This window comes from Pygocentrus nattereri, chromosome 6, assembly GCF_015220715.1.
Source record: "Pygocentrus nattereri isolate fPygNat1 chromosome 6, fPygNat1.pri, whole genome shotgun sequence".
Classification (NCBI taxonomy): Eukaryota; Metazoa; Chordata; class Actinopteri; order Characiformes; family Serrasalmidae; genus Pygocentrus; species Pygocentrus nattereri.
The window spans coordinates 39,865,562-39,877,754 of record NC_051216.1 but is presented as its reverse complement, the minus strand read 5'-3'; the positions used below and the strand labels follow the sequence as shown (position 1 = coordinate 39,877,754).

Sequence of the window (12,193 nt, the reverse complement as noted above, 5' to 3'; positions counted from 1 at the left end):
GTAAATGCAACCGTTATATTTAAAACCACGAGTTCTATATTGAATCATTTTCTTTACTAAATAACCATAGAAGGTTCATCCTCTTTAAGGAAAAGTCTCATAAGCTTTGAGTATTAGCAGAATTTAGATGAGGAGCAAGAAATAAAGGCTTCTTCTTGTTCTTTAAACAGCTGTGAAGTAAGCAGAAAGTTATTCTCCTTTTGAACATACTGTTTGCACTACTTTTCAACCATTGTCTTTAAAAAAAAGACCCTTCCTATCATCAGGAAATCGCGAGTTCGGTCCCTGGTGAGGCTACAGCCATCCATAGCTGGGAATCCAAGACAGCACAATTGGCCTTGCTGTCTTTGGGTGGGAAGGATGGCCCCCCTTCTCCCCCCATCACTCAACGTGATGCTAGTCAGCGCAGGCGTCTGTTAGCTGACGTAACAGATCTGGTGGTTGGTGCTTTCCTCCGAGCGCATTCGGCTGTTTAGTGACGTTGCACAAGCAGCAGTTAGAAAAGAAGCAGTGGCTGGTTTCGCAGGTCTTGGAGGACGCCTTCTAGCGTTGATGGCATCGTGTGATTGGGGGAGTCCTATCTAGCGGGTGGAATTAGAGACGATTAAATTGGGGAGAAAAATCAGGTGAAAAAAAAAAGACCTATGATGAACCATCTTTTTTATATATATATATATATATATATATATATATATATATATATATATATATATATACACACACATGACACAGACAAATCTATTTTGACCAATAGCAGCAGGTTGCTTCTCAAAATGGCACAAAACCAAATTTCTGAACCTATAAAGTTGATCAGCAAATCTAAACTCAAAGTACATTGCAAGAACACACCCATGTGATGTACTATTGGAAACAGTTGTACAATTTAAACCTTGTTTTACGCTGTTATTTGCTTGTGCCTAGGGTTGCCACCTTATTACATTTTGACTAAATTCAGTGGATGAGTATTTATGTTCACAATGTGGTCTAAAGTAGATAGATGTCAGTTCAGCTGCAGAACCCAACCTTCTCAGTTGTCATGTTGAAGTGCTGCCCACTGCCCAAACATGCCACCAACAGTGCACCATTCCTACACAGTTGTTGCTACATGAAGGGTAATCTGACCCAGTCAAACCCATTCTTTGACTAGAGATGGTTTGATTGAAGAAAAAATATGTTTAAACTTATAATAAGTGTTACAAAATTAAAATGTTTGAATTCTACAACCAAGATCCAGAACAATTCAGGAAAATCCTTAAGTCACACCCTTGGCACAGATGTTGGCCCAATCCCATTTCACCCCTTGCCCCTACCACTTAGTCCTTAGTCCTCTGCGTTGCATGTTCACACTTAGGGGTAGGGTGTCCTGATTTTTGTTGAGATAGAGGCGTAGGGCGAAGTGTTAGGGCTACATGGTCCTCTGACCAGACCTTTTCAGAGACACACTCCAAATGGAGTGTTATGAGGAAAAAAAAGAAACATTGGCAAGATGGTTGCGTGACTGACCAAAGAAACACACAAATGTGAGAATTTTCTCTGTTAAAATTATGATAACCATTGTATTATCTTATTCAATGTCATTTCAATGTATTAAAATTGCGAACAGTATGCTGATGTATCAGTAGCTAGCCATCAAAATTTCCTGTTCCTCCTTAAATAGTCCAGCAGTACTGATGCCTGAAGCGTCAGATTGTAACTGCTGCTCCATTTAAGGTGCGACAGGAAAATTTGAATAAGAAGCTGGTGAATAGCTGACTTCAGCTTCATATCACCAAAGAGTTAGGGGTGGGCAATAATAAATAGTCATATCCCCCATCTTTGAAGGCACATGATTCCCTAAATGTAACTAAAGTCCAGCAGTGAGGAGCTGAACTTTACCCTCCTCTGCTATCACTGCAGACAGGCAGGGTCGCCTACAGAGCAGCGCTGGTGGCTGTTAATGAAGTAATGTTCTTTTTATTTGAGGGTCTCATTTCGTACGTGAAGATTTCAACCACTACCTGTTTTAACTCAATTACAAGGGCCAAGGTGACATTCGAAAACAAGTTGTAGGGGTAAAAACAAGAAATTGGGCTGTTAAGTGGCGACCCACAGGACAAGGGAAGGAGGGAATAACAAGGAGTGAATTTTTCCAACAGGAACACACATGCCCTTGGATGAGCTAACCTTAGAGCTAATTAGCTAGCTGACTTTTGTTCGACAAGTCTGTGCATTAGTAACACGCCTTTCTCTCTGCCAGCAGCCAGTCAGAGCAAGTCTCGAGTTGAATTGGTTATTAAAATCAGGTCATTATTGTATTCCCATTATGACCTCCAGAGACTGTGTAGGTCATGTCCTACACCTACATCCTTCATCTGTTTCTTGTTAGCATCTTACTTAAGGCCTGTTGCTGGTCTTTTAATCTAACCGTCTTTTTTTTCCCTTTTCACGTGCCACTGTTTTTTAGGACTTGGCTGTTTTTGACAGCATCCTTGCCGAAATACCTTGCATGTGTGTTTCTCTGCCCCTGGAACATGCAGACACTGCCACAAAGCGCAATTGACATCAAGAGGAAACACTACACTACTTTGTGAATTTTATCATGTACATGCTAAAGAGCATGTGGAATGTATGGCCAGGAAATTCCAGGTAGAATCCAGCAAACATGTTCACTAGCAAGAACACACTGCCCTATTACTAAGGCATTTATAGATGTAACACCTTGTGCACCCAACTCACACCACCTATATACCTATGAAGTGATTTTGTACCATGTTGATAGATTCCCTTTTCTTCTCATTAGTTATTGTTACTGAGGAATATATTTCCCTGTATCATCCACCCCGTACTTTACTTCACTGAAGATTACATGTACTTGTGTAAGAGAACACTAATTAGCCACACTCTAAAACGCATCACAGACCAATTAAGTGCTTCACACGTCCACGTCCAATCCCACCTACGCTCCACAAGACACATGGTACCATGCATTCGCCAAAGCCTAACAGATTTGTGATTAATATGTTTTTCGAGTTGGATATTTAGCCTACCAAAATTAGACGTGAGGAAGTCGGTAAATGCAGTTTTGGAATGAAATCAAACTTGAGGGACTGCTAGGCATTATTAAACGGCCAGCCCACATAAACAAATGAGCTAGCACTGTAAATGGTTCACAAAGAAACCACACACTTGTTTCACACACTGATATTAATTTTACATATGCTTGTCATACCCACGGAATGTCTGCAAAAAAATAGAAAAATAAACAAATATTCAATTAATATTTTAAATGAAACTACAGTATAATTGGGCCCAATACTGGGTTTGCTGTGACAAGCTACCGCCTCAATATCCCTGAGTCTCATGGCTGAATCTTTAGCATATTCAGTAAACATTTGCTACATTAGCCTGCACACTTAAACAGTTCGTCAAGGATTCTTTAGTAAAGGCAATGGTTCTATTTAGAACAATGAGTTCTATAAAGATCTATATAGAATGAGTTCTATTCACCATTTCATGCTGAAGCGGTTCTTTGTATGGTTAGATGGTTCTTCAGATTGATGGAGAATCTTTATAGCACCAAAAATGGCCCTTTTATTGTTACTTGACATTGTAACAAAAGAAGAACCCTTTTTGGAGCTATACAGAACCATTTTCTATATAGTTCTATATAGAACCATACACATTCTCCATCAATCTGAAGAACCACTTCACAATGCAAATAACCATCTTATTTAAGGGTGCAGTTTCCTAGTAACCTAATGGTTAAAGTAGCCTTAAGCAAAGTTGATAGTTGATTTTTGAAGTAAAAGCAGCGTTCTACCATCAGGCCAGCCACAATGGTGGAGTATCATTTTGCACTGTAACGTGTTTTTCTCATGATGTTGGATTATCCATCCATTTATTGGACTGTATGTGGAAATACACTCAACTTTGGAGTCACTTGACATAAGAATTGATATGCAGTAATATTCAGTAAATTTTAAATGATAAGCTGGAATTTTCTGTTTATTGTTTAAATCAAAGAATCATAGCAGAGATGAGGACACAAGTCCCCCTTCTGACAGACTTAAGTCTCGCCCTGACTCTCCGCTCGCCTTGTACTCAAGACCAGAGAAAAAAAAAAACACAAACACTGATTCATGAAGTCATGCACTGCTCGTGTTAATGTGATAAAAGAATAAAACCTTTATTTTGACAGTTCGATGTGGTTTATTATACAAAATCCCTCAGTCTGATGGACAGAACAGGCATTAACTAATGTTTAAAGGAAAGAACCAAGACAACTTGAAACAGTGGGCTAGCATGTAGTTTGGATAGCAAATATGCTAGCTAATTAGCTAATGCTAGCTGAGGTTTTAGTAAGTTCTAGATAACATTTCTTTAAAACTTACTAAAACTTAAGCTAGGTTAGCTGTCATGCTAGTTAGCATACACACACACACACAGTCACACTCAAAGCTGCTTCTCCTTCTGGGTCGCGGGGGGTGCTGGAGCCTATCTCAGTGGTCACTGGGCGGAAGGCAGGATATACCCTGGACAGGTCGCCAGTCCATCACAGGGCAGACAGACAGACAGACACACACAGTCACACCTAGGGGCAGTTTACCATGTCCAGTCGGCCTGATTGCATGTCTTTGGACTGTGAAGGGGGACCGGAGTACCCAGAGGAAACCCACGCAGACATGCAGAGAACATGCAAACTCCTCACAGAAAGGACCCTGGTCACCTTACTATACAAAATGAAAGTCAAAATAGGTACTAATTTGAATAGAATTTCTGATGTTACAATAATCTCTTATTTTCTCAAAATAGTTATTACTTAGCCAAAATCTCCAAGCAATTATTTCAATCTTGTGAGTCACAGTTTGAACCAGAAACAGATTCAGTGGCAATCTTTTCAGCTAAACATTCTATTGCTTTTGTCATATCTTTATTATAAAGTAGACTCTATTTTCATTTCCATAGAAGTAGATCTGGATTTTTTAATAGGCTAGTAAAAGTTAAAAAAGATGTTTGCTCTAATGGAGGCAAAGTTACAGATGGCTTGTATCACCACCAAAATTCTGACCAATCAGCAAACACTGATGCAAATTGGTGCACAAGCTGAATCAAATGAAAAAAAGATACAATGTCACAAATCCCCAAACTGTGGTGAAGACTTTAGTTAACAAACTAGTTGAGAAAACAGCCGTAGGCAATAGAAGAGAAGAAGAGAAGATGCTATTTTGGTTGTAAGGAGGTGCAAACTGGCACAGGCTGAAAGCACAGAGTGCCCACTGCTGGAGCAACTGTTTGAGAATTAAATTGAAATGGTGACAGTCTGTGAATGAGAGACCTGATATTCCAAGGAAGTGTCAGTTATCTCACCTCCCTCTCTCGTTCTCTTTCTCTGCCTCTGTCTTGCTTGTCTTGTGCTGGTCTCGCCTGCTTTGCCCTGTAATGGATGCTTGATGTCTGCAAAAGCCCCACTGAGAATTCCATGTGATTAATTACAACTAGGAACTCCGAACTGAGCTGTTTCTGCTCTGATGCACTGCAGCGTTTTTATTTTTTCATTTGATACGAACCTGCAAAGATCACCCCAGTCTGGTCTCCTCTGGGCTGGAAAGTGGAACTCTTTGAAGCTAAACTAGAAACAGCCTCTTCTGCTCAGTTCTAAACCTGGACAAAACTACACTGAAAAGGTTTCAAAATGAACCTTTATCTATAGTTTGGAACAAAAAAATGATTATTTAGGCAAAATATTTCCTACATACTGAGGAAGGTAGAAATACACTGAGTGTAAGATGTTGTAGCATGGACTGGGCTACCCCGGGCTCAAGGAGGACGCTGGAGGCAGGGTTCAACACTGCAGCACATTCTTTAACACTAGCATGACTGAGATTTCAGGATCCTCAGGACATCACCCCTCCTTCTCGCCAGCAATTAGCAGGACCATAAGTCAACTTATGTTAATTCACAGAGAAGCACTGAGGCAGCAGCTCTGTGGTGCATCCAGAAAGCCTACTAGTAACATCTGTCTTTCTCTCCCTATGCCTGTAAATATATACATATATAATATACTGATTGTTGTTAGTGTAATATCTCCGTATCATTATTATCAGAATCTTAGATTTTCTACAGTAAATTAAATTAAAATCAGGTCGACAATATTAGCATTGTCTGCCATCGTGTGAACCTTGCTAGCTGGCTAGTTCACTCGAACCTACACAAGCAGTGTGAACGACTGACTGAACGAACTAACGAAATGAAATTAAACTCCAACGAGGAAATGTTGATATGATGTTAAACTGAAACAAGGAAATGCTATGAGTGTGTTTTATTTACACAATCACCAATGGAAACGTGCAAGTAATTTCAACAAGCAAACCCCAAGAAATGGGCTGCCGTTTGTCTTTCGATGTAAATAGGTCAAAATAGCTGTCAATCAAAATGGGATTCAGCCTTTCGACTGATCCTCCAATCATCTTGCAGAAGCTCTGCGTTCACACCCGCCCACTCACAGCTCCATTCACCCCCAGAGAAGCTCAGCGTTCGGGAGCGGGACAAAATCGTGGCATTTATCCAATGACCGGCGAGTTTCAAAGCAATGAAAAAACACGCTCCATGCGGTCCCGCAGAATTGAATAGACACTCAGCTTCTACGGGCAAATGTATTGATGCTTTGTGATAAGTAGCTGATTCTGAACGAGCTCGTCTTCGAGATTAGCGTGTTCTAACGCATTAGTAGTCAATGAAATGTTAACACAGCCGTACATATTTGACCATTTAATGTTTGACATTTCAGGGGAAGCTGAGCTTCCCTTGCAGTGTTAGAGAAATCGCCGCTGCTCTGTCCGTCGCTGCTACGCGCCCTTGAATTATAACTTTTGAAACACAATTCTACAAATTCTCCGTCGCGCTGTAGGATCGGTAACATATACACTCGGGCTGTAACTTCAAGTTCACCTTCAAGTTGTGTCACGTTAGGTGCTTTGGGAGCTGTAGGAGCTTTCTGTGGGCATGGGGGTTGGTGCTTCCAGTGGATTCCACATCATTATCAAGATGATAGGCGTTAATCGCAGGGGAGTGGGCTACATGGGGGCTGCTTTCCCTTACAAAGATTTTCGTAGCTTTAGTCATTCTAGTGTTAATTTTCCCACAAAATAAACAACAGCAAACAAAACCAATCAACACTAAGATACGCTAGCCACTTTTCAGTGGCTTACGCTAACTAACCTTTTCAGTCTGTTCATGGAGCTTTTCAGCTCTTTCAGTCTTGTGCTGCTGCTTGTCCCTCTCTCGCTCTGTTCCCTCTCAGCTCTTTTTAATTCGCTCACGCTGCCCACCAGAAGAGCACTGGAGCCGAGAGGGAACAAGAGCTCGCCGCTCTGCTTCCTCATTATCGCCCCCAGCTGGCAACTCGGCCGCCTGGGTCGAACGTATCGGCCTCGCTGCATAACAGGGGGCAGAGCCTGGGCAGCGGAGCTCGGGACTCCCTCCTTCCTCTAGTGCCTCCCGCCGTCACTCCTGTGACTTGCCTCCATCTGGAGAGCTCGGACTTTGCGCTCCGCCCCCTCCACTCTTGCGGCTCTCTCCCTGGCATCCTCACCAAGGTTCCTTGCCACTGTGTGTTCGGGCCCCGCCTTTCCGCTGGCTCTTGCGGCCATCATCGTTGGGGCTCAGGGGGTGGGCGCATGCCACATACCCCAAACACCCAACTCGGGCTGGGAACCCCAGTCTGAGCCACCACACCCCACCGGGGAAAGACCCGACGCCGGGCGGGAGAGCGGGAGAGCTGGGGCTGGAGGCTTGAGGGGTGGTGTGAGAGGGGCTCCTGCCCCCATGCACATCGAGAGTCGCCGCTCTGCCAGCAGGTTCCTGACCATCTGACGGGTTGCCACCTGCTGCTCCTCAAGCTGCTTCCAGTGCTTTTCAGCATCCTGGAAGACAGCCTGCAGCTCCTGCCAGCCGGAGTGCAGGTGGACCAGGGTCTTGATTGCCTCTTTTTCTGCTGTGGAGACTCCCTCGATGCGTTAGCGTCCTCCTCTCAGGTTTCGGCACCACTGTAATGGTTCAGAATGGTGGGGGGGAGGAAAGACGCTGGGGGCAGGGGATGAAGGCAGAGTGCTTTCTTGTATTCTCAAACAAAAATAACATTCAGCTTTTCAGCCTCCAAAAATAAGGCCAGACTTGCGGGAGACTTTTCAGTCGCCTTTCTCTTCACTCCGCTCTGCTCAGTCGGTTCAGCTTGGCTAGCTTCTGGTCTTGCGCCTTCATGGGGTCTCCTTCTCTCTCTGAAATTCTTCCGCTTACTGAAGGAAGAGATGACTATAAATAGGTTGTCAGAAACAAGGCACAGGTGAGCATCATCAGCTACTGCTAGACCGGCTTCTCTGTCCCGCATTTGACGCTCGGCCACGCCCCCTTCGCCACAGATGTGTAGATATGTTTTCTTACTTTATTGAAATGTAAATTTAAAAAAAATTCAAATTTCAAAAGAAAATGAGGCATAACACTTTTGATAGTCTGTGTTACTGGATCTAAAAACCAATAATAATAACAACAAAAGCTTTAGCAGCTAATCCGACATTAACATGAATCTTTTGACTCATTGAAAACAATACTTGCTAGCCTCAGAATGGACAACCGCTTCATTTCCCAATGACCAAAACCCTGGAAAGTAGGTAGTCACATGTATGGGTGTAAAATTACCCACTTCTTTAAGTGTACTAGCTCTGCAGTAACTACACCCACCAGTTTTTGATCCAAAAGGTACTGCCTTTTGACTCTCTCACCATTTCAGATTGTTTGTCTCTTTTCTTTAAACATCTTTACTGCGTGTAGAGTTTCATACTGAAGGTTTATCTATAAGGAAAGGTTCGTTATCTGGAGTCACTTTTGTGAAGTGCAGTGCCTGAAGCTAATAATGGGAGTAAATTACAATTTGTGCGACTCATACTTGCGCCAAAGTGACTCAAGCTCAACCCTGGACTCACACCACTGACATACGAGATTCAACTCACACCCCAGAGACTTCAGACTTGGCTCGCATCTCAGAGATTCAGGACTCAACTTGGACTTGCACACCAGAGACCAGAGACATGGACTAGCACCTAGGACAGGGACCGGCAACCCAAATGTTAAGAAGAGCCATTTTGTCCTCTCAAGAAAGTCAAGCCACCTTGGGAGCCACAACGTTATGTCCATTTTATTGAAGTAATGTTTTGCCATCTTGGCTGTAAATATGTCTATAATATAATGTTCTATGTAGGCTAAAAACATAAGATGAACAAAAATACAAACTTACTTTGCTCTGCCTTAAGCTTTAGCTTGATATTCCTCAAAAGTGGAATAGTTTCTTGTAAAATGTCTCCCAACGTTTGACTTTTTATGAGGCTCAGCTTCTCTTCTCTTCACAAGCTACTTGTTTGAATTTTCTCGTTCCACCGTAAATGGCACCAGAATGTAACCTCCCTATGGGAGACCATCCATCCATCCATCCATCCATCCATCCATCCATCCATCCATCCATTTTCTAAGCCGCTTCTCCGTAAGGGTCGCGGGGGGATGCTGGAGCCTATCCCAGCAGTCATCGGGCGGAAGGCAGGATACACCCTGGACAGGTCGCCAGTCCATCGCAGGGCAGACAGACAGACACAGACAGTCACTCACACCTAGGGGCAATTTAGCATGTCCAATCGACCTGACTGCATGTCTTTGGACTGTGGGAGGAAACCGGAGAACCCGGAGGAAACCCACGCAGACACGGGGAGAACATGCAAACTCCCTACAGAGAGCACCCAGGCCCTCCTCGCTGTGAGGCGACAGCGCTACCCACCAGCCACCTTGCTGCCCCCTATGGGAGACCCCTGTTTGGAACTGCATAGTATGGAGTGGCTTTCTTCTCTTTGGATCCACCCCTCCCTCATTAAACACACCTACAGATAGTTATGTACTTGTTTACTTTCTGATATATGCCCCTTTGTCTGGTCTTTTCTTGGTGAGGTCCCTGTATTCCTTGTGTGAGTTCTGAGCCATGGTCTTTGTGGTTTCTTGTTCTTTGACCCTTACTTTGTTTCCTGAACTTTTTGTAATGGATTTGCTGTTTGTACCTGCCTGCCTGTTTTCTAACCCCTGCCAGTGATGAGTACTGGATTGCCCTAATACAGCTACTATACTCTGCAACCTGCCTATACCCTTATGCTATAGAAGACCTGGCCAATGAAGGATGCATTAAGTAGAAATCCCCATGTGGTTTCTACCAAGCCTCGATCCTCACTGACTCTCCTTCCTGAGAAGTTTTGGCACTTCTTCCGATTTGCCCTGGACCCTTAGCTTGAGGAGGAGTAAAATCCCCCAAGGACTTTCTTTTGGGCTATACCAGTGTGGCTCAATCCCCTGGGTCACCAAGTGAGTTGATAGAGACACAACAGCCGCAGTGCCGCTCCAGTGCTCTGGAGAGCACCACTGAGCCAGTGTTGGTCAGCGCTGGGCCTCACATTGCTGCCCAGCGCTGTGGTCCCACAGCTCTGGTTAAGATTTTTTTAAACTCTGTTTTTGGAAACACTTAGTTTTTCTTTGACTTTCATCTTATATTTAATGTTCTCAGAAATATCTCCTGAAAAATGAATAACTTACATTACTACCTCCAGAACAAAACAACAGAAGCAAACGTTAGACACAAAACTTGTCTTGGCTCATGGACTACATTTGCTTTAAGGGAAAAACTGTGAATGATTACCATTATGATTAATTTGCTACTGAACAAATGCCTCATGTTGCTTGGAGAATGGATGTTATCCAATGTTCTTCCCACCTTTGATCCTTCAGGGTGTCCGACAGAATCTTTGGCTCTGAAAAAGCCAACCCATGGACTCACAGTAGAATATAAGAGAAACCTGAGGCCAGGCTTGTTGTTTAACTTAAAACACTGGAGAACAATGCTGCCTGGACAAAGCTGCATTGAGACTCTAGTCATGTTGCCATGACACGTGGTGGTCTGGCTGTGCCTTTAAATTTCTGAGATCAATAGAATAGCGAGCTTCTCCACAGGCACAGGAGGGTAAACAAACAATGCCACTTCAATGCAGACCCACAGCTGGTAAGCACAGGCTTTCCCACATCTAGACAGGTCTGTGAGTCGCATCTCTAATGACTCATGTCAAAATGAGAAGTTGTGGGTTTTCTGTATGTTAGGTTCAAGAGATGGAAACAGAAATGGTAGTGTCTTCTATCTGATTCAATGTCAGCTAGAGGCTCAGATAACAGCCAAAAACATCATAGCATTTACAACGCATATAGAAACCTTCCTTTTTCCATAAAGTAGATTGGTGTACTATGTAAACTAAATTTCAAAAACAGCCTATTTTCAATTTAGCATTTAGGTTGCGATGTCACTACCGTGAACACCTTTGTATGTGACTGCCCATTTAGCCGACAACAGTTTAGCCTTGTCCATTCATGGAGAAGTGATCTGGATGTTGTTCCTGCAGAAAGTCTGTAGCAGAGTTATTGGGATGCAAGATGTGGGAAAGTGATCAAATGTTGTGCTGTTCCTGTCTGTCAGGCAGTAAATATTTCATTGCAACCTTCCAATGGATCCACAGGAATGGATGAAGTTTACTATTTACGTTGTTCTTGAGGATGTCAGCTCAAACTTAGGAGTTTGTTCCACATTTCAGTTTAGACTATGAAGTTTGAATGAGGTTAAAACAAGGCAGCCAATCAGAATATACTCAAAAGAGTGTTTAGTTAGTTAAGTTCATTGATGATCATATAGCAAGCCCACTTTCTATAGTTAACTTACTACTAGACATTCAGTTGTCTCATAGTTAAGGTTTAAAGAACCTCCACATAACAAAGGTTCTAGAACACTTTAATGTTTTCCATGAAACCATATAGCAACCTTTGTTTTTAAGTTGTATTAAAGACCTGTTTTGTCACTTTTTCCTCAATATCTGCTGCTTTATTGTCCTCATTCTTAACCAAAGCAAACGCTATTGTCCTCAGGCTTCCACATGAGGTTACAAGAATAGATGTGATAAGATCACTACTCATGGGTTTATTCATTAATTGCTTCCAGGAGCTTATTCCTTCATCCATTAACTGTCTCTTTATTTTTCCTTCCTGCCTAGCTGTATCCTTCATGAGGCACAGCGCATCTGCCTTTGGATTTGCTGTAAGTAAAGTCTTCATTAATGTTAATTAAGCCGTTCTGAATAATGAGTGATAA

The 12,193-nt window shown here is 42.8% G+C and overlaps 1 protein-coding gene across 1 annotated transcript in view; it reads left to right on the top strand.

Moving 5' to 3' along the window:
• Nucleotides 1-12,193, top strand: part of tmem163a (transmembrane protein 163a) — a 91,349-nt gene that overhangs the window by 52,846 nt on the left and 26,310 nt on the right. The window contains exon 3 of the mRNA XM_017695011.2: nt 12,096-12,139. Coding sequence (XP_017550500.1) covers nt 12,096-12,139 — 44 coding nt within the window. The remainder of the gene's footprint in view (nt 1-12,095; nt 12,140-12,193) is intronic.